Source organism: Sus scrofa, chromosome 4 (genome assembly GCF_000003025.6).
Source record: "Sus scrofa isolate TJ Tabasco breed Duroc chromosome 4, Sscrofa11.1, whole genome shotgun sequence".
NCBI lineage: Eukaryota > Metazoa > Chordata > Mammalia > Artiodactyla > Suidae > Sus > Sus scrofa.
In genome coordinates, this window is record NC_010446.5 from 14,947,766 (window position 1) to 14,973,893 (window position 26,128).

The window sequence follows — 26,128 nt, forward strand, 5'->3', positions numbered from 1 at the left end:
TTGGAAGGGGAAAGCTGTTTGGTGGAAAGTGGCAATGCACGCCAAGTGTACACAGAGCTGTGAAGTCCTTTTCACAGGCATATTTATTGCTGGTGAGCGTGGGTGAGTGGGTGAGGGTGGGCGTGCAAGGAGGCAACCGTTGATTATCTGCAAGGCTGTCATCCACTTGATGGACAGGTGTAATTAGTGGATCAGGCAAGCCCCAATCGGGAAATAAAAGCCCAGGAATGGTTTTTATGATGGGTAGACTTACACAGCGCCTTTTGTCTGAGGCTAATGGGAGCCCTTCATCTTACAGGATGGGTTGGGAAAGGGCGGTTTTGGGGACAGAGCCGTGACAGGCTCCCAGTTTGAGAAGAGAAGCGGCAGGTTCCTGCCTTGCTCCCTCAAGAAGCTAGGAGTCCATGGAGTTCCCGTCGTGGCTCAGTGGTTAATGAATCCGACTAGGAACCATGAGGTTGCGGGTTCGATCCCTGGCCTCGTTCAGTGGGTTAAGGATCCGGCATTGCTGTGAGCTGTGGTGTAGGTTGCAGATGTGGCTTGGATCCCGAGTTGCTGTGGCTCTGGTGTAGGCTGGCGGCTACAGCTCCGATTAGACCCCTAGCCTGGGAACCTCCATGTGCCGCAGGAGCGGCCCAAGAAAATGGCAAAAAGACAAAAAAAAAAAAAAAAAAAAGAAGCAGCAGCAGCAGCTAGGAGTCCAGAGGCGTTCCTGCTGTGGTGAGGAACTTCCTCTTGAAGCCTTTTCATTTCCCTGAAGCCTGATCTCACTGAGGGTGTGCCCCAAAGAAGGGGAGGGATGCTGTGGGGCTGTGCCCCTCACACCCACCCTAAGGAGGGACCTGGTGGCAGAGGTGGTGGCAGCAGCAGCCTGCAGAGGTGCTCCAGACAGGCTCTCTGATCTCCTGATAGAAGCAGATCAGTTCCAACATCCACAGGGAACCTGAAGACATGACAGAATTATCCATAATCACACACTAATGGCAGTGACTGTAGGCATTTCCGGTGTGTTTCTCTTTGACCTTTTCTGCTCAAAGGGCTTTTTTCCTTGTTTTGTGTTTTCTTTTTCACATGGCTGAGGATGCTGACCCTTTCTAGGGCCACGTTACAGCTCCCCCAGGGCATTTGTGGTTATGTCATCGGGGGTTGTGTGTTTGGGGAAATTCCTGCTCCCCACTCTCCTTTGGGCTCCTCCAGAACCCTGAGATAAAGCAGGACCCAGCCTGCCTATTGAGCGGCTTTCTGCAGCCCTGGGGCCGGACCCGGAGGCTGGCTCTGTGCATCTTGCTGCTTGCACTTCCCAGAATCAAGGCAGCACTTGAGCCATGGAGTCAGGCAGATCTGGGATCAAAGGGATCGAATTTCAGCCTAGGCTGCTACGATGGAACCTCTCTGGTCCTTGGTTTCTTCAGCTCTGAGATAATAGCAGCACCTGCCTCATCGGGTTTTTGTGACCATGTAGTAAGAGTGTGTGTTAAGCTGCGCTCCTCCAAGTGTGGTCCATGGACCTGCAGCCTCAGCACCACTCAGATGAAACATGTGTCATCCAGGCCCCACCAAGGGCTAAGGGAATCAGAACCTGCATTTTTGCAAGATCCCCAGGTGATGGATATGTAAGCCACACTCGAGAAATTCCGGTCTGTACATCTGGCACCTAGCACCTGTTTAGACACGGTGATGCTTAATGATGGTGGTGGTGACAGGGATTCTTGTCAAGGTGAAAAGAGGGGCCTGGGAGGTGACCTTAGTTGTGTCCCCAAGACTTAGGTTCTCATCAGCCACGATCACTGGTGAACCAGCCTCTCTCTGGACCCTTTGAGCTGGAACCTGATTCCTTATGGTCTGTTGCCTCTGGTCCCTGTTTCATTCTCAGCTGAGCTGAATTCTTCCTCCTCTTGAGAGTCCCTTCCCATCTCTGGCTCCTCTCAAATTGCCCCTTCTCTGACCACGGCTCCTTGGTGTCTGATTCCCTCAGCTGTCCCCTGAGGTCCCGCTGTCACAGCAGCGGCCGGGGCTGGGAGAGGCAGTTGCGGCATTATTTACGGGGCACCGTTAACCATCCATGCCAATGAGTTACACGCAGTTTATCCTAATGTGCCGTGTGTGGGATGCCAGCCCAGGACTCTGTTGAATACGAAACAAAGCAAAACAGAACCCCAAGCCGGGATGACCCCTGGCTGAGCCCTGCACTTGGGTTAGGCAAGTGGCCTGCCCGGCTGTCTGGCTGTGGGAAAATTGGAGGAAGAGGACAGGAACTTGGGGGTGTCCCCGGGGCTCAACCTTGAGGCAGGCAGGGCAGCCCCTTGTGTATTTGCTTAGTGGCCACCAAACTCTTGGGGTGCTGACGAAGATCAGATGGGCCTTTTTCCTCAGAGGTAAGGAAATGACCTCATTCCCCCCGCTTCCCAAGGCACCAGGCTGCTGTCAGGTGTGTGACCCTGTCGCCAGGTTCTCCTGTCACCTCGCTGCTTGGGGGTTTGTGCCTCTCGCCATCTGAGTGAAGGCTGCCTGGTCTTACTCTGCTGTCCTACTCGTGGTGCAGGACCTTGCCCTGAAAGTCTGCTCACGGTCCATCCTTCCATCTCCTGCTTCCCCTAGCGTGCACGTGCCACTCCAGTGTCCCTTGGAGGAGCCCGCTCGTCCCTCTTCCTGGAAATGCTTTTCTTCCCTGCCTCCCTTCACTCCTCTGTCCCTGAGCCCACAGTGTCGTGGGGGAGACTCAGACTCAGGGATGGTGAACTGCATGATGGGAGAGAAGCAGGTGGGTCCCAGAAGGCTCTGAAAGAGGTGACATTTGAGTTGGATGGTGATGGCTGAGTAGGAGTTTTCCAGATTGTGGAATCCCTCTGGAGGGTAGAAGAAAGAGCATCCCTCAAGGAGGCAGTGTGGTGGGCACCTCGTGGCTGCAGAGTTAGAGCCTGTCTTCAGGGAGGTCCTGCCTCTCTCCCTGTAGAGAGTGGGGACAGTCATGCAGCGTGATGCTTGTAGGCATACCAGCTTTCTGCAGTAGGGGACTCTTCCTTTTCCTTAGAACCCGCTGTGATCCGAGTTCTATTCTCAACAAACACCTAAGGCTTCAAAAACTCCCTGCCCCCCGCCAAGAAAGTCAAGGGGTTCCGGTGGGAGGAGCATCTCCTTTCCTTTTGCCCTTGACTTTGGACTTGGCAGAACTGAGGCACTCGGCTGGAGTCTTATTTTCTTTGATTTTAGTCTGGAAAGCTGTGAAAGCTTTCTGTGTCATCTAGACCCCAAAGTGGGATCTGTGTTGAGACCTCCCCGTAGCTCTGGGGATGCCTTCATTCCTGGAGGTCTCCTGAACCAGGAATAGAGCCCCAGCAGACACATCGCTTTGGGAGACAGCTTTCAGGGGCATCTTGGTGGGTGGTGCAGATTAGAAAATTAAGGACCATATTGGACTTGCTTTCTAAAAAGGTTCTCCATCCATACAGCGTCTTGATTTGCAAATGTCTTTTGAAATTGGAGCCTGTTCTCCTTTACCCAGAGCAACCTAGGGCTTTTTCTCTCAATTACTTTTTCATCTTCCTCCTCCTTCCTTTCCTCAAGCTTTTGAATTTTTGTAGTAAAACTGCTTTTCGGTGGGTAGAAACTTTTTTTTTTTCCTTGAAAGAAACTTAAAAAAAAAAAAAAATCTGGAACAACCCAACATCGTTTGCCTTTAAATTTTAATAACATTTACACACTTAAAAAAAATCCTCAACAAGGAGGTTTTTGTCTTCTGTTCTTAGAAGTTCATTTTTTTTTTTTTTTTTTTTTTTTTAGAATCCATTAAATTATATATTGCCTAAAACGGGTGGGCCTGACACTCTTTGATAGACTGTCAAATACTGTGAAATCGGGAGAGAGCTGCTGCTGGCAGCCTTCTTCTGGCTGAGTGGGTGTTTGTAGGCAGAGAGCTGGGGGCTGTACCCCCTGACTGGAGAGGGGACCCTCCTTTGGTTGCTAATTTAGTATAAGACTGCAGTGAGGCTCCAAGTGGGGGCAGGTAAGTCATTTCTGAAGTGGTTCGAGCAGGTGTTTTCAGGCACATTCACCTGGGTTTGACGACTCCACCTGCCACGTGCAGAGACATTGACTGTCACCGTGAGCCCTGCTGCCCAGCTCCGTGTCTGCTTTAATCACGGTCGACTCATAGATGCACAGTGGGGGCTGTAGTTAGGACTAAGAATGAGGGGTTCCAGCCTGGGTGGACCGTCTGACCGAGCCAGTTTTTTCTTTTTTTAGGGCCACTCGTGCATATGGAAGTTCCCAGGCTAGGGGTCAGATCAGAGCTGCAGCTGAGGTCTACAGCACAGATCTGAGTCGCGTCTGCAACCTACACCACAGCTCAGGGCAATGCCAGATCCTTAACCCACTGAGCAAGGCCAGGGATGGAACCTGTGTCCTCATGGATGCTAGTTGGGTGCTTGACCTGCTGGGCCACAATGGGAACTCTGGGAGTTTTTTCGTGTTTCTTTTTAAATTATAGTTGATCTACAATGCTGTGTGACCTAGAAAATTGTAAACATCTCTCCTGCCATCCCAAGGGAGTTTCCTGGGAGCCTGCAGACGCTTATCAGAACTTTCAAAGGTTCTCGAACACTCAGTGGTGTGCCCAGCACTGCTCGGAGCCCTTTGGATAGCTCAGCACCTTTCTTCCTCGCACCAGCCCCGGGGAGTGGTGACTTACACATGCAGAGGTCAGACAGCTTGCCCAATGTCATATGGCAGACAGGAGAGCTAAGATTCTGTCCCAGAGAGTGCCTCCCGAGTTTGTGTCCCTTAGTCTGTCCCTGCATTCTTTCAGTGTCCCATGATGTCAGCATATCGAAACACTGACAGTAACGGTGATGGCATTAGGTGTTTTTCTTCTTGATCATTATAAAGAACTGGCCTGAGAGGTCAAGTGACGTTCCCCTGGTCAAGTGACTGCCAGGGCTGTGGCTAGAACTCAGGAGTCGGGGCCTCCTGCCCAGGCCTTTGGCCATTCTAGTGTGTTCTTAGTGAACGTGCTTCAGCTTTTTCTTTAGAAACATTACACATCATCTCAGTGACCTTCTCCAGGGGTTCTGTGGTTGGTGCTGGGCAGAAGAGGACCTAGCTCTCGTGTCCTCGGTGTAGATGAAAGGTGATGGTTCCTTGGGCCAGAAGTTGATGGTCAGTGTCTCTGCCCCTCTTCTGGCTTCTCATACTGTCGCAGGGACCAGATGGGGGGGTCATTGGTTCGTGGAACACGTGTGCTCTTAAGGATGCTAACCCATGTCCCTCTGGATGGAGAGCTCCAGTGACCAGCGCGAAGGCTCTGATCTTGGCCCGAATGTCTAATTAATGGCTTGTAGCTGTAAAAGGGGTGCTCCTCCTGTCTTGCTAAGAAAATGCTAAATATCTGCTTTACTTGGGATTCGCCACAATGTCCTGTGGGGCCTGAAACGGTAGCCTGAGGCCTCACAGGATTTCCTTCAACACAAAGTTATGCTCTTGGTTGAAGGAACCTGCCAGGGCATAAAGATGGGTTGGAGGCTGAGAGGTTTAGCAGATGCTGACAGTACCTGTGCCTGGGTGTTGGTGTCAAGATGGTGTCAGATGGAGCTGCCAGGGACGTCTGCCAGGAGTCAGTGCGACAGGATCTCTGGCCTGATGCAGCTCGGCATCCCCTGCCTGGGAGCACATTGCCGCTCGGAGGAATAAATCCAGAGCCTGCGGTCAGGCCGCCCAGGTCCCAAACGCACAAATGCAGACGTGATGGATGCGATCTAGCATTGCATATGAGACAGACTTTAGGGTTTGGGTGGATTGGAAATTCACGGTGCTCTTGTTGCTGAAACTGCTAATTTGATTTAAATTTTGGTTTTTTGGCCATGCCCGCAGCATGCGGAAGTTCCTGGGACAGGGATCAAACCCTTGCCACAGCAGTAATCAGAGCCACAGCACTGACAACAACAGATTCTTAACCTGTGGCATCCTCAGGAGATTCCTTAATTTTTTTTTAATGTAATGACTTCGCTGTTTGTATAAAAATGGTATGTGACCCTTATTTAAAAAAAACAAAAAAACAAAAAAACAAAAAACTATCACCACAGGGAAAGTACAAGCAAGAAAACAACACATTCACCCAAATCTTATCTCCCAGCAACAGCCCATTTTAATACTTGGTAGACAGTTTCCCAGATGAGTCTATGTACATTTTCAGACAGCCCTGTTACATTGGAGAAATATACAAATGGGCAGTTTTATAACAGATGTTCTATGCACGGTATTTTCTTTTTTGTTTTTTTGGGGCTGCACCTGAGGCATGTGGAAATTCCCAAGCTAGGGGTTGAATCAGAGCTACAGCTGCTGGCCTACACCACAGCCACAGCAACTTGGTTTCTGAGCCATGTCTGTGACCTACATCACAGCTCATGGCAGCACGGATCCTTAACCCACTGAGCGAGGTCAGGGATCGAACCTGCATCCTCATAGATCCTAGTCAGGTTCATTAACCAATGAGCCATGAAGGGAACTCACAGTATTTTCAAAATAAAAAAGGATTTAGTTTTACTTTCATTTAACAGAACAATTGAAACTGAAGTAATCTTGAAGAAATCGCTCAACTTCAGATATCTGTTTCTTCACCGAAAGATACAGCTCCTCAGACCCCCCTTTAAAGCACTGGTTCTCCCTGTAGGTGACATTTGGCCGTGTCTAGAGACATTTTGTCACATCAGTGGCATCTGTGAATGTTGCTGACATCTAGTGAATAGAGGTCAGGGATGCTGCTAAATATCCTGCAATGCACAGCACCGCCCTCCCTTCTCTGCCTCTGGCAGAGAAAAAAAAATTATCTGGCCTTGAATGTCAGTGGCGTGGTTGAGAAACTGTGCTCTTAAGGGTAAGAAGTAAGGATTATTAAAACCATTAGGAAGAAGTTCCCTGGTGGCTTAGCGGTTAAGGATTCAGCCTTATCACTGCCGTGCCTTGGGTTTGATCCCAAGCCGGGAACTTCTGCATGCTGTGGACGTGGCTAGAACAAAACAACAAAGAGAGTGCATTAGGAAGGTGACGTCATTGTGTTTCAGGTCAATTTCAGTTTTGGATTATTTTGATAGGTTTTCTGCGTTGAAAGATGAGAGGATACACTTCATTATCGTTCCTCCATCTTCTCCTTAATGACAGCATTAAGAGATGTCCTGTGTTGTTTTTACCTTGTCAGGATTCCTCACTTTTACATCCTCTCCTGCGACTGTAACCCACCAGGTGTTTACTCTTATTCAATGTTTGAATGATTCAGTGCCCAACACTGCTTCTCTCACCATGGTGTCCTCTTCTCTGGGTTTATTTTTCATTGACTCTGAATTTGTTGACAACGTGATCTTAATATATATTTATTTTTATTAAAGTATTATTGACTTACACTCTTGTGCCAGTTTCTGCTGCACAGCATAGTGCCCGAGTCAGACACACCCATGCATTTCTTTTACTCATACCATCTTCCGTCACGTTCTGACTCAGGAGACTGGATATAGTTCCCTGTGCTGTACAGTAGGACCTCGCTGCTTATCCATTCTAAATTTAATAGAAATTAATGTATGTGAATTTAATGTGTTAGGTCAGATCCCACTCCGGTTTGCGCCAGTCGAATTGCACCTGCAGTTTTGAGTTTGTGTCTGAGCATCATACTCGGGAGAAGAGGAGAGAGATGTGATAGAGTGTCCCCAGGAGCCTGTGAGGATGTGGGCCAGGGTCCCGTGTAGAAATGGGCATTGCATTTGGGAGCTGAAGGAAGGAAGGCTGCGGGTGAATGTGCTGGTTAACCTCAGTTCTTTGAAAAGATTTGCATGTGGAAGCAGGTTTGGTCTCAACTCTGGGGATCCCTGGAAAGTTGGAACTAGGGCCTGGTGGACATCCGGGACAGCGTGGCTGATTTGGTTGCGCTGCCATGGAGGTCGGTGAGTTGCCTGTTAGCTGCAATGCGCCAGGGAACCACCTGTGACCTGTTGTATGTAGATGGTAGGTTCAAGCCATCAGCAGAGCCACCCAACCTTGAGATTCTACTCGTCGAATGATGCTTCCCAATAGCCTCCTGTCTTGGAGAGGAGCCTGGGTCACTCTGGTTCCCTCCTCCCTGTCCTCTGGGCTAAGGGTGAGAACAGCCAGAGCTGGCATCAGAAGGTTCGGGGTAGAGCCTTGAATAGTCTGTGTATCTCAAATTTGGACCCACCACTTGGTGACTCAGAAAGTGACGCATCCAGGTATGGGATGGAGTCTGGAGAACTTGTTCCACTTGGTTTCTGTAGTATTTACAGGATCACTGGGACTGAGCACCTTCTTAACTCATTTTTGAGCTGATATGCTTACATATAACCTGGGCAACGTATCATAGATTGCGAAAGAAGAGGGCATATACGGATGCTTTCCTGTGTATTTGGCATTGGGTGTGCTGTCAGTGTCTTAATCAGATGTCTGTTACAGCCTGACTTACTGATGGACGGCTTTGTTTTATTGTAGGGGAGCTATCCGGTTTGGGAAGATTTCATAAACAAAGCCGGAAAGCTACAGTCCCAGCTTCGGTAAGTAAAAGCATGTTATCCCCAGCATCCTTGGACAGAGGGTGGAGTAGGATGCACCCCAGAGGCAAATTCGGACTAGTTGTGGGAGTGGTGCGGATAGAGAACCATGTAGTGGCATTGTCACTTATTAGCCGCCTGTCCTGGCCCCTGATTCCCACATGTAAAATTAAACTCTTCTGCCTCCTTCCACTGGAATTTTGAGAGTCAAATGAGGTATTATATATAAGGTAATAACAAGCAGTATTTAGGTAGCATCTAAATCTTGGGCCTTTGCCTGTTGACACCAAGGGTCACTGCCAAGAACTTCAGCCACAGGACTGGACGTTCCACGGCTCTCCTGTAGGAGAGAAGAACCAGGAGAGATGGAACTTCCTTCCCCTTCCATTCCTTTGGCCTCCTGGCATTTCCAGAGCCATGAGTGGGCATCTAAATGGACCATGGGCTCTAGAATGTGACCCATTTGCCACTTGTCAAGTCCTTGACCATTTCTTTGCTGAAGAAGAATGGTCAGGTCAATGGTCTGATCTGACCTTGCGCCAGATCAGATCTGACCTCCTCTGCTCAGAAAGTGAGGCCTTCTCCCCAGCTCTGCCGCTGTCATCATTTATTGCAAATAGGTTGGTCTTCATCCTGTAGGAGGTGTCCTCCTGTAAGCCATTGAAGTACAACTCCCCTCCTCCCACCACACACACACACACTCACTCACACACACTCACTCACACTCACACACACTCTCTCACACACACACACACTCACACACACACACACACACACACTCACACACACACTTTTTCTTATCTGGCTCCTTTTAATTGTCTGGCAGCCTTTCAGGGTTGACCACGGAAAAGATGTTTTTCCCCTTTATCCAGTGAGGAAGCTAAAGCTTAATATAATTAACTGATGAGTTGTCTTAAACATACAGAGTAAGACAAAGCAATCTTATCCCCCCCGGTACAAAGTACATCATAGAAACCTATGTACATATGTGTGTGTGTACACGTGTATTTATATATATGTATATGTGTACATAATTATAAAAACCAATATGTGGGCTAAGGGAAGGGACCATTTCTTTATTTTGTCAAACTTCTAGTAGCTGGTCGCGAGCACCCTAAGAGCCTCACGCACATGGTTGAACTTTCTGTCTTAGAAAAAGGGTAAGGGCGAGACTGTAGAAGAGACGAATAGCCTTGGAGAGTTCCCGTTGTGGCTCAGTGGAAATGAATCTGACTAGCATTCATGAGGACGCAGGTTCGATCCTTGATTAAGGATCCAGTGTTGCCTTGAGCTGTGGTGTAGGCTGGCAGCTGTAGCTCTGATTGGACCCCTCACCTGGGAACTTCCATAGGTCACGGGTGTGGCCCTAAAAAGCAAAAAAAAAAAAAAAGTCTTAGAGAAGTGATAAGGCTTAAACACTCTCTCCTGCTGGTGGGCGCATGTTTGCTCTGCCCAGTCAGAGAGGGCTAAGGTGCAACAAAAGCAGTTGGCGAAATAGGGCTCATTGGAAGGCGGTATTTAAAATCTCTTAATTCCTCACACTTGACCTTGATCCTCAGGTTCATGGGAACCCTGGGGATTTCGTTATACTCAGGGCACCTCGACAGCTGGCTCGTTGAATTTGGAAGATGGGCTGTGACTTGACTGAACATACATCCAGTTGTGTCAGTTATTAATTGTAAATTAGAATGAACTGTTTGTAAGTCCCAGGGCGTTTGAAAAAGCTAACTTTTCTACGGTTTGCCGTTGATGCTGGCTCTTGAAGAAACAGGCTTCGAAATGGTGTGTGTGTATTTTGTTTTGTGTAGTGCATGTGTCATTATGTCTTTTTTTAAATTTGAGCAGCGTGTTTTCTTGCTCTACTGGAGAACATCAGGCCTCATTTTGAAGTGTGATTCTGAGAGCCTTTTGCCTACATTTCCCAGCACCTTCCAGAAGCCTGTTGTTTCATAGCCACTGTTGCTTATATCCAAAGGTCTTTTTTTTTTTTTTTTTTTTTTTGTCATTGTGAATTCCTTCCTTTCTAGTCCTTCTTCTCATCTTCTTCCTTCACCAACTTTACATTGTTAGGACTGCTCAGTAAGGACTAGATTCCTCTGTGAAATACTTGGGAATTAGCATCAGGCTCTACGTACCATCTTAGAGTTCTTGGGAGCGAGCCTGGGGCTGGCTGGCTTGCCCTGGGGCTTCTCAGCCCTGGCATGCAGTGGTGCTCACTCGTCAATGAATGACAGACTGGGACGCCAGGAACCACAGAGTGCTGAAGGCCTTGTCCTCTGCTCAAGGGGATGCAAAGGATTTAAAATGACCTCTAGGGAGTTCCTGTCGTGGCGCAGTGGTTAACGAATCTGACTAGGAACCATGAGGTTGCGGGTTCGATCCCTGCCCTTGCTCAGTGGGTTAACGATCCGGCGTTGCCGTGAGCTGTGGTGTAGGTTGCAGACGTGGCTCGGATCCCGCGTTGCTGTGGTTCTGGCGTAGGCCGGTGGCTGCAGCTCCGATTGGACCCCTAGCCTGGGAACCTCCATATGCCGCGGGAGCGGCCCAACAAATGGCAAAAGACAAAAAATAAATAAATAAAAAATAAATTTTAAAAAAATGACCTCTAGGACAGCAAATGAGTATAGTAACTCCTCATTCTCTGCTTTTAGGAATTCCAAAGATGCTGTTAAGATGACATTCTAATGTTGAAAAAAATAGTCTCTCAGTTTCACTAGAATTATGATTTAGGGGGAAAAATCAGATAGCCAGGCTCTTATAGTGGCTTCCTAGGCTGCTAGTTTCAGCTCCGGTATGAACTAGGGATCTTGGAAATCACTTGAGAGTTGGGGTGTGTTGTCCCATCTCTAAATTGAATTGTTTGACCCTAGATCATCTTCCTCCAAGATTCCCTCTCCCAATCCATGTAGATAGATTGTTTTCCTGGTCCAAAATTACTTTCACCTGGAGTTCCCGTCGTGGCTCAGTGGTTAACGAATCTGACTAGGAACGATGAGGTTGCGGGTTTGATCCCTGGCCTTGCTCAATGGGTTAAGGATCCAGCGTTGCCGTGAGCTGTGGTGTAGGCTGGCGGCTACAGCTCTGATTCGACTCCTAGCCTGGGAACCTCCATATACAGTGGAAATGGCAAAAAGAAAAAAAATTACTTTCACCTATACCACTTAGATGTATATTATTTATTTATTTTTCAATTATATGGCCATACCCGCAGAGTATGGAAGTTCCCAGGCCAGGGATTGTAACAGTGATTTTTTTTTGGGGGGGGTGCTTTTTAGGGCCACACTTGTGACCTATGGAAGTTCCCAGGCCAGGGGTCGAATCAAAGCTGTAGCTGCCGGCCTATGCCATAGCCGCAGCAACGCCAGATCGTTAACCCATTGAGCAAGGCCAGGGATTGAACCCACATCCTCATGGATCTCATCAGGTTCATTACCGCTAAGGCACTGACAGGAACTCCAGGGCCAGGGATTGAATCTGAGCCGTAGCTGTGACTTGAACTGCAGCTGTAGCAATGCTGGATCCTTTAACCCATTGTGCCAGGCCGGGACTTGAACCTGTAGTCAGGTTCTAAACCCACTGTGCCACAGTGGGAGCTCCTCATTTATATTTTTTAATGTTTTTTTTTTCTTTTTTTTTTTTTAGTTAGAAACACCTCTCTTTTAACTCCTTTGTGAAGTTTTACCTGGTCGTAATTTTATGCCGTCAGGTAAAACGGGGTAGGAAAAATGGCTAGTGTTTATTGCCTAGCACCGCAGGTGCCAGACATTTTTGGGGAAGAGTGCTAACACGACCAGAAGAAAGTCTTCTTAAGAAAATAGCCGGTGCACAAAGCCCGTGGCTGTCCCACCTCCAGTCGGATTGTCTTTCCCGGAGGGTTGCTTTCTGTCCTCGGCAGAGGCTGCAGCATGTCATGCATCTGCTCGTGGGAGACATTCCTGATGCTTTTGTTATCTGTTTGCATTTTAGGACAACCGTAGTAGCAGCAGCTGCCTTCTTGGATGCCTTTCAGAAAGTGGCGGACATGGCCACCAACACACGTGGTAAGCAGACGGGGGCTGGCTTCCGCAGTGACGCCAGTTGGCGGCGTGTGCGCTCCTGCCCTTGGCTGGCTGCACAAGAAGGTGGCGTTTAAGTTATCAGCACCTAGCTGACTCGTGTTTAAAAGCATTTCTTTCTACTCCGTGGGATTCCACATAGGAGAAGTCGCAGATCATTCTCTAGAGAGTAAACGAAAGGAGCCATTGTCTATGCCTGAGATGGCTGGACATGTTTTTGGGATCCCCTTGAATGATGTGCTGGTTGCAGCCTCTGGAGCTACAGGGATTTTTTTTTTTTTTTTTTTTTGGTTGTAATTTGTTTTTCCCTCCTCAAGTAGGAAAAACGTGCTCTTTGTTCCTTTGTGGAATGAGAAGCAAAGAGAGTGATTGGTTCATCCATTTTTTTTTTCCTGGGTTCCCCTGAAATGAGGAAACCTATTACAAGTGGCGTCCTGTTGTGATGTATCTGTTTACCCGTCTTCCACACTTGACTGTGCTATGACTTGGGCATGTCTGAACCCTTCCCCGACACAGTACTTGGAACATAGTGTTTCAAGTATGTTGATCAAATCGGTGAACAAAGGGGAATCTTTTGAAAGTTTGTAATGGTTTCAGTGACTCTTGAGTTGTAGCAAAGAAAATTCGTAACATGTGAAAGTAGAGAAGAGAGTTACTACCTCTGTACCCAGCTCTGTCGTTAAAAATAGGACATTCCCCAGAACCTAGAGACCCGCATTCAAAGTGGGGGTGCTTCCCTTTTCATTCCCAGCCAAGGAATCTCTCCCGCCTCTTTCTTGCCCTCTTCCTGGGTAGCTAGTGCACAGACGGCTACGTACCTATTGTTGTCACTGTCATGGTGACATTGGACAATGAGGGCGTTGGGGGCCAGTGGGATTGCTCCCAGTCACACAAGAATTAAGTGTCTCTGAAGCCCATGATGGGTACGTACCTCCACTGGGTTTCAGCAGTGACTCAGTCCCCAGAGGTGCTTAATTAACTATTCAGATGAATTTGCAGTGAGGACGTTTCTCATTCAAAAAACTTGAGAACTGCTGATATTTCAGGCACTGTCATGGGACCACAAGAATCAATATATTCCTCTCTGTCCTGGGGGAGCTTGCAGTTGCGGTGGGGAGGATGCTATGTGCAAATAAAGAATTTGAGTGCAGAAATACTGCGCTCGGTAACAGTGGTGGGACAGAGTGCTGGGGCTGGGGGTACAGAAACATGAGCAATTATCTTAGGGAGTGAAGGATGTTCTCCCAGGAGAGTTAATACTTATCCAAGATGCCAGTGGTGTTTCAGAAGGCTCCCCAGGGAGTTCCTTGGTGGTCTGGTGGGTTAGGGATCTGGCATTGTCACTGCCGTGGCCTGGGTTCAATCCCTGGCCCGGAAATTTCTGTGTGATGAGGGTATGGCCAAAAAAAAAAAAAAAAAAAGATCCCTAGGAGAATGCAGTTGGAGACATGAGAGCACTGATTTCTTCATCTGGTTTGTCAGCTTGGCATGGGTCTTAACCAGTATCTTTTTAAAGCCCTTTAAAAAATTTTTTACATAGCTTGTATATGTCTGTTGTGGAATCTTTAGGACGTGCCAGTATAAAGAGGAGTAAGAGCATTCATGCCAGTGTCCACCACTGTTAGTGTTACTGAGTCTGTCTTATCTTATTTTCTTTGGCCGCAGCAGGGTCTGGAACTGGGCTTGTCAGTCATATTGATGTCTTTCTAGAATAGCCATCAGAGTGCGTCTTCCTTGAACGAGTTGCTCTGTTTTAAACAACTCGTGTATCTGGTGTTGCCTTTTTGACACTCTGTGATTCATAAGTTTATATTTTAATGTTTAATTACCGAATGGGAAACAACCTAAATGTCCATGGACAGATGAATGGATTGAGAAGATACGGTATATATATATATATATACACACACACACACAGCAGAATACTCAAAGCCATAAAAAAGAACAAAATCGTGCCATTTGCTGCAACATGGATGGAACTAGAGAGTCTCATAATGAGTGAAGTAAGTCAGAAGGAGAAAGACAAATGCCATATGACATCACTTATATGTGAAATTTAAAATATGGTACAAATGAGCCTATCTACAGAATAGAAAATAAACTCACGAACGTAGAGAACAGACTTGTAGTTGCCGACAGGGAGGGAGTGGGATGGACTGAGAGTTTGGGGTTAGTGCTAAGAGGCAAACTTTTGCATTTGGAGTGGATAAGCAAGGAGGTCCTGCTGTATAGCACAGAGAACTAGATCCAGTCACTTGTGATGGTATGTGATGGGAGATATTATGAGAAAAAGAATGTGTGTATATATGTGTGTAAACTGGGTGACTTTGCTGTACAGCGGAAATTGACACAACATTATACATCAACTATAATAAAAAATTAAAAAACAAAACAAAATTATTGAATGGGCCCTAAAGGATGGATGGAAAGGTATACCCCTGACTGTCCATTTCCTGCAGTGAGAACTTGAGTTTTTGCCGAAGCTGCTCCCCAGAGTAGTTCTTGGTGGGAAACTGGAAGGCCTGCAAGTGCTCATGGTTGAATGGAGGAAAAACAATTATTTGTGGGGAAAGAAACCAGATCGGCCTCTCCGTGGTGCTGATGGAGGTAGAGGTGTCCGAAGGTGCTGTCTTTAACAAAGGACAAACAATGCCACAATGAATAAGATTCCTGTTTCATGTGTTTTTAAGCCATTTGATTACAGGTCCTTTTTAGCAAAATCAGACTCTGAAACGACTCTGAAAGATCCTTACATCTCAAGATGTCTAGAATCCATATGCACTGGGGGGAAATAACTTTTCTTTTCTTTTTTTTTTTTTTGAAATAACTTTCCGTTGAGTGTGCCAGTGTGAAAACTCTCACATGACCTAAAAAATGTATGGGTTGACACAAAGGTATATTTTATGGAGTTGATACAGAACTTGACTGTAGGTTCATTTTAGCACCAGAAATGCTTTTTATTAATTTTTACTTAACAATTAAAATGTAAAACATGCTCTTTAGTTTAAAAACATCACGTCAAAGTATATAAAAGTAAAATCTACCTTCCTAGTACCCCTTGCAGGGATTGGGTTTAGTGTCATTTATAGACTTTTTTTGCATATTTTAACACATCTGGGAGAAAAACGAATCCCAGAACAATATATAAAATGATATATGGAATAAAATACGTTTGTAAGATCTTTGTCAAAAGGTAGCCCATAAGAAACATTATTTCTGGAGTTCCCGTTGTGGCACAGCAGGAACGAATCCAACCAGGAGCCATGAGGTTGTGGGTTCGATCCCTGGCCTCGCTCAGTGGGTTAAAGATCTGGTGTTGCCAGGAGCTGTGGTGTAGGTTGCAGACGTGGCTCAGATCTGGCGTTGCTGTGGCTTCGGTATAGGCCGGAGGCTACAGCTCCTATTAGACTCCTAGCCTGGGAGCCTCCATATGCCGCAGGTACGGCCCTAAAAAAAAAAAAAAGACAAGAAACATTATTCCTGTGCTTTTACTCCACAACGTATTATAGTTATCTTTCCATGTCAGTACCTAGAGATCTGCCTTCTTTCTTGCAGCCAAATGGAAATTCACTGTCTGGATGTAGCACGACTTAATCATTGTTCTTTTGGGGAATATTTAGATCATCTCCATTTCTTTACTCTTACAAGCTATACTGCAGTTAATGCCCATGTGTATAGCCTTTTGGAGATCTATGGTAATCTCTCTCTCTTTCCCTTTTTTTTTTTTAAAACGCCGCACCCACAGCACATGGAAGTTCCTGGGCCAGGTATTGAATCCAAGCTGCAGTTACAGTCTATACAGCGGCTGTGGCAATGCTGTATCTTTTCTGTTTTTTTTTTTTGTCTTTGTCTTTTTAGGGCTTCACCCACTGCATGTGGAGGTTTCCACACTAGGGGTTAAATCGAAGTTAAAGCTGCCAGCCTATGCCACAGCTATAGCAACGCTAGATCCAAGTTGTGTCTGTGACCTACACCACAGCTCATGGTAATGCCAGATCTTTAACCCACTGAGCGAGTCCAGGGATCAAACCTGCAACCTCATGGTTCCTAGTCAGGTTTGTTTCGGCTGCGCCACAATGGGAACTCCAATGCTGTATCCTTTTTACCCACTGTGTTGGGCCAGGAATTGAACCTGTGCCTCTGCAGCAGCCTGAGTGGCTGCAGCCAGATTCTTCACCCACTGTGCCACAGCAGGAACTCCTATGGTAATCTTTCTCTCTTTTTTTTTTTAATTTTATTTTTTCCATTATAGCTGATTTGGTAATCTCTTTTTAATGGTGTATGCATCTCCAAGGAAATGATGAATCTTTAAAAAAAAATGCTTCAAGCTATTTTGGTCAGCAGCAAATATATTTGGGCTATGGTCATTACAGCCTGGAACTCTAATACAGTTTGATATCTACCCTCTGTGGAAAGTCTAGTCTCTTGCTTAGAGACTAGATGTAATGTTTTTTTGAGTCTTTCTTGCTGGAGGTAAGAATAACTGCTATTCCCTTCTCTTAAGTGCATCTCCTTGGGGCAAGCATCCAGAATCTGAAGCTGGAAGATATTAGCATTCCATATTGTTTCCCAAAGGAAATGACTCTGAAGGTTCTTGTCCTTTGTAGCAAATATTTTGCACTAGCTGTTGATAGAATTTATTTAGGAAAATCTTTTAAAGTTAGTCATTGTAAGAGCAAAATATAGTCATATAACTGTTGAGTAGAATGTGAAAATCTGTTTTCATTTTAAAAATTATTATTTTTTTTAATTGTGTTGTATTTTTGGCTGCACCTGCAGCATGCAGAAGTTCCCAGGCCAGGGATCGAACCCATGCCACTGCAGTGTCTTGAGCCTCAGTAGTGACAACATCAGATCCATGACCCGCTAAGCCACCAGGGAACTCCTCGTTCATTTTTTTTTTTTTTTAAATGAAAGAGTCTAACTCACTATTATAATGTGTCTTTTTAAGTTAATAATTAAACTGTAATGGAGTTTGAGTTAGTCAGCTCCATAATACATGCAGTTTCACATTTTATTGATTTTGCACTCCAGAATAAATATACAACTTGTGTTCGATATGAAAGTTCACCCGTTTCTGTGTTACCACAAAAGATTAGTGTCTAAGCATTTGGAGTATGTAGGAAGCCTGACTTTGTGAGGCCGGGTGCCTATTTTCTGTATGTCCGTAATGGACCAGCACTCGGAGTGGTTTGAAAGCGATGGATGTGCAGTTGTCTGGGTTTACTTAAAAAAAGAAAAAAGAAGAGCAAAGGTAGGGAGAGGCTTCTTGGGCTTCAGCGGCCTGTGTTGGGAAGTAGCGTTGCTGCACCTGTAAGCACACAGCCTGGGCCTGGGGCTGATGAAATCCTCCTGCCTGAGTCAGCACTGGCCCTTCGTGGCCACTGCACCATTTGCTTGTGTCAGCAAGGGCCTTTGAAGAGTGCAGTGCTGTGTGTGACTTTCACTTTTGGCCGCCTCTGTGTGCCCCTGTCATGATGTCATGGCTTGGAGGACGCATCCCTGGGATGTTTAGAGGATGATACACCCAAGGCAAAGTGAGGGGTTTCAAGATTCTCGGAAGGAAAGGGATCCCCAGCCGACTAGATCACTTCTGTCACCTTCATTGACTGCGTCAGAGGCTGGGCTCTGTCCTAAGTGCTTTACATAGATTCTTTTTCTTCTCACAGTAGCCCTATGAGGTGGGTGCTCGTGATTGCTTCTTTTTTTTTTTCTTTTTGCTTTTTCAGGGCTACGCATGCGGCATATGGAAGTTCCCCGGCTAGGGGTCGAATCAGATCCATAGCCATGCCAGATCCCAAGTCAGCTCTGCAACCTACACTGCCGCTCACGGCAATGCCAGATCCTTCACCCACTGAGCGGGGCCAGGGATCGAACCCTCATCCTCATGGATCCTAGTCGGGTTTGTTACTGCTGAGCCACAATGGGCGCTCCTGATGCTCGTGGTTTCCATTCTAGATGGTGAGGTCTGGACTGAGCACTAACCTACACCGACCAAGGTCACACGGCTGTGACGGTGGGGAAACTGGAGGCTGGCCTAGAGTTTAACCATGATATTATGATTCCTCACATAAGGACCTCATGGATTTAGTAGAAACTTAAATTTGCTTTTAATTACTTGATCCTGAATTCGTTAAAAAAAAAAAAAAGGACAAAAAAACAATCTATGTAGCATCTTAGAGTAAAGACTAGATTGGAAGCTAGGATGCATGGGTTTGTCTTCTGCTTTGCCAGCTCTGTGACCCGAGTAATTTTGTTTCACTTCTCCAGGCTTTAATTCCCCACTTGTTAAGGGGTTTTCCCAGGACCCAGGGGTCTAGATGGTCACAAGTAATCCTTTGCAGCTCGAATATTCTATGATGTAAAATCTCCTTTGGCCCTACTAAATTGTTCAATACAGATGAAGTCGGGCAGTCTAATTTTTCTTTTCTATATTAGAGCGTTTCCAGTTTTTGCCCTGGGGATAAAGAAGTGGAAGGAAGCAGAGCGCAAGTAGAGGCTAAAGGAAGGAGAAGGTTAGGAGAAAAATACGTTTAGAAGAAACCCTCAGTGTATGTGTGAGAAGGGCAGATAGAGGCTGGAACTTCTAGAACAGCCATCAAGGTCCAGACAGTCAGCGGAGTACTTTAATCATGAGCCTGGATTGCGGAGGTTCTGTGCTCTGGTGAAGAAAATCTCTACGGTTTACGCCGAAGAAGATAGTCTTGGTTCTTAAAAGCAGGTTTTTAGGATAGAGTTTGTGAGATGCTGTGCTCTTCTGATCTGGCTGCATGGATCCTAATCACTCAGGAAGCTTGTCTGAAAGGACAGATTTCAGAGCCCTGCCTCATGCCTTTGGGATCCAAATAATTGGGCAGAGCTTGGGAATCTCAGATTTTTTAAGGCTTCCCGGGGAAGGCAGCCTCTCGCTGTCTTGCCGTCGCCCCCCTGTCTGATGACATCTCCGCCCCTGGCCGGCAGTTCCACCCACAAAAAAATGCTCTCTGCTCCCTGAATCCCTTAAAACCTCTGATCCCTTTCCTCTTGCACAAGTGCATTCCAGACCTGGAGTGCCCTTCCAGCTCACGCCCTCTCCGCCCCCTTTAGATGCTGGAGGATCATCAGCTTGTCTTTCTGGAGTCAGTGTAAAGGTCACAGCACCCGTGGACCTTCTGCTTCCTGCCCCTCACTGTGAAATCGGGTCTCGGGTCTGAAGCCTCAGCACCAACCGCATCCTCCTGCTCGATTGATGGCCTCCCTCCTCCCTCCTCGTCCATCTTCCCCACTAGACTCAAACACGTCCAGGACAGGGCCTGCTGCTGCTCTGCTCCAGGGAACCTAGGTCCCCCAATGCCGAGTAGCGGGCATTTAGTGGGGTGCATCGATGTTTGCACATAGTCCTTGGTGATCTGGGTGAGGACAGCTGTCGTCTTGGGACAGAGGCTGGTGGGAGGGGGTCGGCCAGATTACACTTGGGAGTTCAGAATCTTGTGACCACTCCCCCTACTCGGAGGCCGAGCCTCTGGATAGGGCGTTTTGTTGTAGAGGGCCCAGCCATGACCAGGTCACAGGAAGGCCCACGTGGGTGAAAGGCAGCTACTTGCTCTTGGCTGGGGTTGGGGAAGAGGTGCCAGGACACTGTTTCAAGGAGGCAGTCAGACTGGTTGCATTCGCCCCTCACGTTTTAATTTAACCAGGTTGTTTAATTGACACTTCTGGATTGACTTGGAGTGTTTGAGTCTTGTGCTCTTTTTCATGGAATTAGTCTTATGATTCCTTTTTCTTTTTTTTTCTTTTTTTTTTTTTTTTTGCCTTTCTCTAAGGCCACACCCGCAGCATATGGAGGTTCCCAGGCTCGGGGTCTAATGGGAGCTGTAGCCGCCAGCCTACGCCAGAGCCCAGCAATGCCAGATCCGAGCCGAGTCTGCAACCTACACCACAGCTCACGTCGACGCCGGATCCTTAACCCGCTGAGCGAGGCCAGGGATCGAACCTGCAACCTTATGCTTCCTAGGCGGATTCCTTAACCACTGAGCCATGACGGGAACTCCCATAGAGTCTTATGATTTCTACCTGGGAAACTACTTAACCACAAACCAAGGGGGAAAATTATTTACAAAAGGTCATGAAATACTCTTCTTGGAAGGCCTGGAGCTGCATAGTGTTCTTTGAAAATGACCTTAAAGAACCACGGATACTTTCATTCATTTAATTAAAATAAAAGGCGGGAGTTCCCGTTGTGGCGCAATGGTTAACGAATCTGACTAGGAACCATGAGGTTTCGGGTTCGGTCCCTGCCCTTGCTCAGTGGGTTAACGATCCGGCGTTGCCGTGAGCTGTGGTGTAGGTCGCAGATGCGGCTCGGATTCTGCGTTGCTGTGGCTCTGGCGTAGGCTGGCAGCTACAGCTCTGATTTGACCCCTAGCCTGGGAACCTCCATATGCCGCGGGAGCGGCCCAAGAAAAGGCAAAAAAAAGACAAAAAATAAATAATAAAAATAAAAAGGCATAAAAGTACAATCTATAGATGTGGCTGTAGATCAGTAAACTGGTTTTGTACTCAGGCCAGTTCAGGTTCCTTAGTTATTTTTGGTTATTGTCCTCAGGATTCTTACAGGACAAAAACTTGGAAGTATTTGAGAAACAGCTCTGTTGTAATTTTTCTTATAAGAGCCAAGCATATTGTTTTGATTCAAGGATAGTGTATTTATTTTTCTGATGATCTTATTCTAGCTGAGGCTTTATAGGTAGTAGGGGGCAAGATGAATCTAGCAGAAAGCTTCTGGAGCCTCGAAGTTTTATAGGAAAGTGGCTGTTAATTTTACATAGTGCTTGTGTATGGTTGTCAAAGGAGTACCTTGACTCTGATATCCTGGGGCCTTGGCACGTTATGGATGCCCAGGAAACAGTTGCTAATTCATTAAATGAAAATTGATAAAGTGAAGCACTTGATCGTTTGCAGAGTGGATGGACCCAGCAGCTGGATTCTGTAATATTATTTTTAAACATGAATCTAGGCAGGCTCTATTGGCAGTGACCTAGAAAAACGCTATCGCCTTTCATTTTCGGGGTTTTGAACTTGACCTCTTGATTCTGATTCACATGAATTATTCTGAGGAAGCCCAAAGCACATTTTGCCCTGCTGGTAGTTGAATTTTGCAAATTCTCATTGCTGTATTGTAGGTTGGTGTGGGGAGTAAGTAAGAACAAAGCTATGAAAAATTAGAGTGCTTTGAGCTGATTAACGTGGAAAATTGGCAGGGCCAAGACAAAGCTTCCTTTTCTCCTCTATTTCTTGTTTGCTTGTCCCTGCGTTGCTTTATGCCAGGACTTGACAGGTCCTGGGTGTGCTGTGGTGAGCGACCCCAGTGCCGTCCTGGCTTCATGGAGCTTGTAGGCTGGGCCAGGGCCATCCTGTGTGATGGACGTTTCTGTAATGGAAATGTTGTGTTTTCACTGTCCAGCATGGTAGCCACCCGCGACATGGGATTACGGAGCGCTTGAAACAGGGCTAGTGGAACTGAAGAACTGAATTTCCAATCTTTACATTTTAATGAACTTTAATTAAATATATACCTAGTGGCTGCTGCATGACACAGCATGGATTATCAGGAGTGTAACCATTCCTACAAAGAAAGGTTTGTTCTGCTTTTAACAGTAAATGCAATATTTTATGAGTCATCTGATTTATTCTCTTCTATATCAGAAAGCTTTATTGAGGGTTTTCTCGGTACCTAGGGTGCTGGGAATGCAAAACAGGTGTTGTTTCTCAGGCGTTGGGCGAGTGGGCGCTCCAGGATTTAAGCAGAGGCGTGTGGTTGTGGGGGTGTTAGGTGGAGAGGTACATGTAAACAAAAATAATTCCAGCCATAAATGCTTCCTCCTCCTCTTTATAGCATGTCCGTCTTGTGCATTCTCAGTGGACAAGTTATCGTTCCAAAGGGGATGAGAATTGGTTCCTGGGGAGGAAAGGGGATCTTACTCTTGTATATGGTTGTCATAGGGGTACCCTGGCTAGATCATTGGCTAGAATAAGATCCTCAGAAAAATGAATACACTATCCTTGAATAATAAATAATAAATGAAAGTAATTTAATGATAAAATAATTTATGAATACACTATCCTTGAAAATAAATAGTAAATAAAAATAATGTATTTTTATTTGTTTGGCCGCACCTGTGGCATGTGACAATCCCCAGGCCAGGGATTCGAACCTGCGCCACAACAGTAACCAGAGCCACAGCAGTGACATCAGCTCCTTTACCTGCTGAGCCACCAGGGGACTCCCTTACTCTCTATATCAGGTACAGATATACATACAATACAAATATCTATGGCATTAATATTTTATGAAGGGGGGGTGTGGTCAGGGAAAAAAAAGTGTCTAAAAAGGCTCCTAATGGGAGCAGTAACAGGGACAAGCTTGAGAAGACGGTTTTGCGGTGGAGCCTAGCTCTTGAGACAGGTCAGCTTTTGCTTGCTGTCCCCTTCCAGATGCCTTTAAGGAATTTTCATGAACTTGAGGAGCGTGATTGCTGTCGGTATACCTCCTTTATGTGAGGTGACTGGGCAAAATGAATCTGTATTACCCAGTTGTGTAGACGTGTCAAAAAGTCACCTAGCGTTGAACAATTGGTGGGTTCAGAGGCATCCGAGACGGGCCTGCCTCCTCCCCATCATGGATTCACCATTTGTAAATATTCTTAACTATGACGAATGCGAAGAATGACTTTAATGCTAGGCTGTGTCAAATAGCCCTTTATTGATTGGGCTTTATAGCTATAATCCTTTTAATGAGGATTTTACACACACACACACACTCACATCTCTATAACCAGGGTCTATAACAATCTGGGTGCATATAACATAATATGTGTGTATGCACGTATATGTATTGTTAGCTGGGAAAACTAAAGCATCGGACTTAGCAGATTCTTGCCTAAATGACAGGAGACAGATCCTGCGTCCCAGGATGACTGATTTCTATGCAGAGCTCATCTTTGATTTGCTTACAGCTTTGCCAAGGGCCGTGGTGAGACCAAAACCCAGAATAGATGTAGTGTAGCCTTATTAACTTCCTTCAGCCCCCTCAAACCACTCCAAATTTGAATAAGTGTATGTATGAGTATGTACACCTGTTTTTATGTTGAATACTGATGTAGCCTCAATCTTATATGAAGTGCAAAAAAAAACCTTGTAAATTATTTCTAATAATTAACACATTTCTAATAATACATAACCTAGCTAAAAACTGTATGGCTGTTATGTAAATATTATGTAAATACAGTTTCAAGATATAAAGTCTCCACCTCCTCTGAGATTTCGGAGTTATCATTGACCTACTAAGGGATGATATAAAAAATATAATGCCTTTTTAAATGAGGCTGTAAATGTGTATTCTGCTTTGGGATTCCTTATTTTGATGTTTTTCTGCGCTGATAGACCTTGAGTCATTTGAACTCATTAGCAGAGTACATTTCATCCTACCTATTTGAATGCTTAGGAGAAAACCAGTTTTTAAAAATGGCCCTGTGAATGCAAAGTTTGTCTTACCATTTTCCATTTTTTAAAAAGGTGATTATTGTTTGGTTTGCTTTATAGTGAAACTCAGACCTGGTGTTGAGTCTAGCACAGTAAGGTGGCCTGTGTATTTTAAACTTGAGTTTTTTTGTTTTGTTTTGTTTTGTTTTTGGCAAATCACACTAAGGACTAGAAATAACAAAAGAATTCATGTTTATTGAGTATCTTTAATAAATTTCTAAATCTTCTTTTCTTTTCTTTTTTTCCCGCCTCCTTTTTGGGGTTGAAGGAATTAGGAGGCAGGGGCTTACTTATTCGATTAATTTGATGGGTAAATTTGTTGGTCCCAGGAGTTTTGGAGTCATGAACCGAGCATCCCTGGTGCTGAAATGAACATCCCTCTTTTCCAATCCCATTGACCTTGACGTTAAAGGTGATCCCTGACAGTAACACCATTCCTCACCCGACCAGCAGCTTGCTACTATTGACCTTTGGTTGGTGGCCACAGTTAACCAGACTTGGGCTGTTTTCCTTGTGGCTTTTTGTGTCCTCCATGTGTGGTGGTTGGCTTTTCACTGCCTCTCCCCGAAATGCACTTGAACGGTTACCGTGAGTTACACCCACCCTGCATCCCAGTTTTATGGAGGCGCATCCTGGGTGTCCAGAGCAGGGTCACCAGAATCCTCAAATCCTACAGGAAGAGCTAGGGACATAAGAATCCCACACGCCAGCCTGTGTGTCCCTGGAAGGCTTGTCCCCCCTCCCCTAACCAACAGGAGCATCTGCTCCTGCTCAAGTCAGTAGTGTTTTCCCCTTTTGCCTTATTTTCCCTGGTGGTGATGCTTGAATTATGATGCATGCTGTTCCCTTTAACCCGGGCAGCCTTAATAAATGCCGGTGAATTATGCCGCAGAGGTGGTGGCGGTAGCCGTGGGGTAGAAGGGCCAGGGGAGGAGGGGGAGGCATGTCTTTATGGGTGACCGGGTTGATCTGTGTGCAAGCATGGTTATTGGTGTCGTTAGGCATTTGACAAAATGAAGTGGTTTACTCAGCAGCTCCATCCTTCCAGCTGCTTGCAGGGCTTGTCTGCATGAGGGACAGTGAGCCGTGGGGACTCTTCTCCCCCACCCCCCATCCTGGCTCTTTCCCTTTGCCTTTCACTTTGGCTTAAAATAACTAATACCCTCCACTGCCACACACAGAAGCACACCGCAGTCACGTTTGGTAAAATACAAATTTGCGTTCATGAACAAATGCAGTTATTTGAATTCGTGCAGATGAGTCAATTTTTATTTTATTTTTTACTGTGCTTGCTTGTGGACGATCCTTTGCCATAGAGTTGTGAACTTGGTTTGTTCTGCCCGCCTCGATAAAAATAACTGTTTGGAGGGTATATGTGAACTTGAAGACACTTGAAGTTGTCCAACTAGTATTTTTCTAGGCCGAATCTATTCTGCCTGGTTGCCTAGCTGCCTCCTCTCTGCTCTGATAAAGCCCTGGCCTGAAAACATGCAGGAAAGGTGAAAACTCCGGTGGACTAAAATTTTCACCTTAGCTGTCCGCATGTGCTCTGCTGGAGGAAAACCATGCTATTGGAAAATTGCTCTCAGAAGAAATGCAACGAAGAATATTCCAAAGGTCTTCCATCACCAAGACTCTGGCAGTGAATTCTGGTACATTTTAAGGAAATTTCATTTTTATACACTACTTTTGGAAAGGAATCCATGGCCTTACGTGAAAATTACCTGGAGGTTTGTTGCTTTGTCTTGTTTAACATAATGCATAATGCTCTGATCTTTCTTTTTTTCTTGGTTTTAGGGTCACACCCATGGCATGTGGAGGTTCCCAGGCTAGGGGTCGAATCGAAGCTACAGCTGCTGGCCTCCACCACAGCCACAACAACGTACACCACAGCTCACGGCAACACCAGATCCTTAACCCACAGAGGGACTGAACCCACATCCTCGTGGATACTGGTCAGATTCATTTTCCCTGCGCCACAACAGGAACTCCCGCTCTGATCTTTCAGGA

The 26,128-nt window shown here is 46.1% G+C and overlaps 1 protein-coding gene across 8 annotated transcripts in view; it reads left to right on the forward strand.

Moving 5' to 3' along the window:
- The window catches only part of MTSS1 (MTSS1, I-BAR domain containing), a 169,967-nt gene that overhangs the window by 14,476 nt on the left and 129,363 nt on the right, over nt 1-26,128 (forward strand). For all 8 annotated transcript variants that reach the window (XM_021088945.1, XM_021088949.1, XM_021088947.1 and 5 more), the window contains exons 2-3: nt 8,485-8,546; nt 12,510-12,583. In XM_021088945.1, the coding sequence (XP_020944604.1) occupies nt 8,485-8,546; nt 12,510-12,583 (136 nt within the window). The remainder of the gene's footprint in view (nt 1-8,484; nt 8,547-12,509; nt 12,584-26,128) is intronic.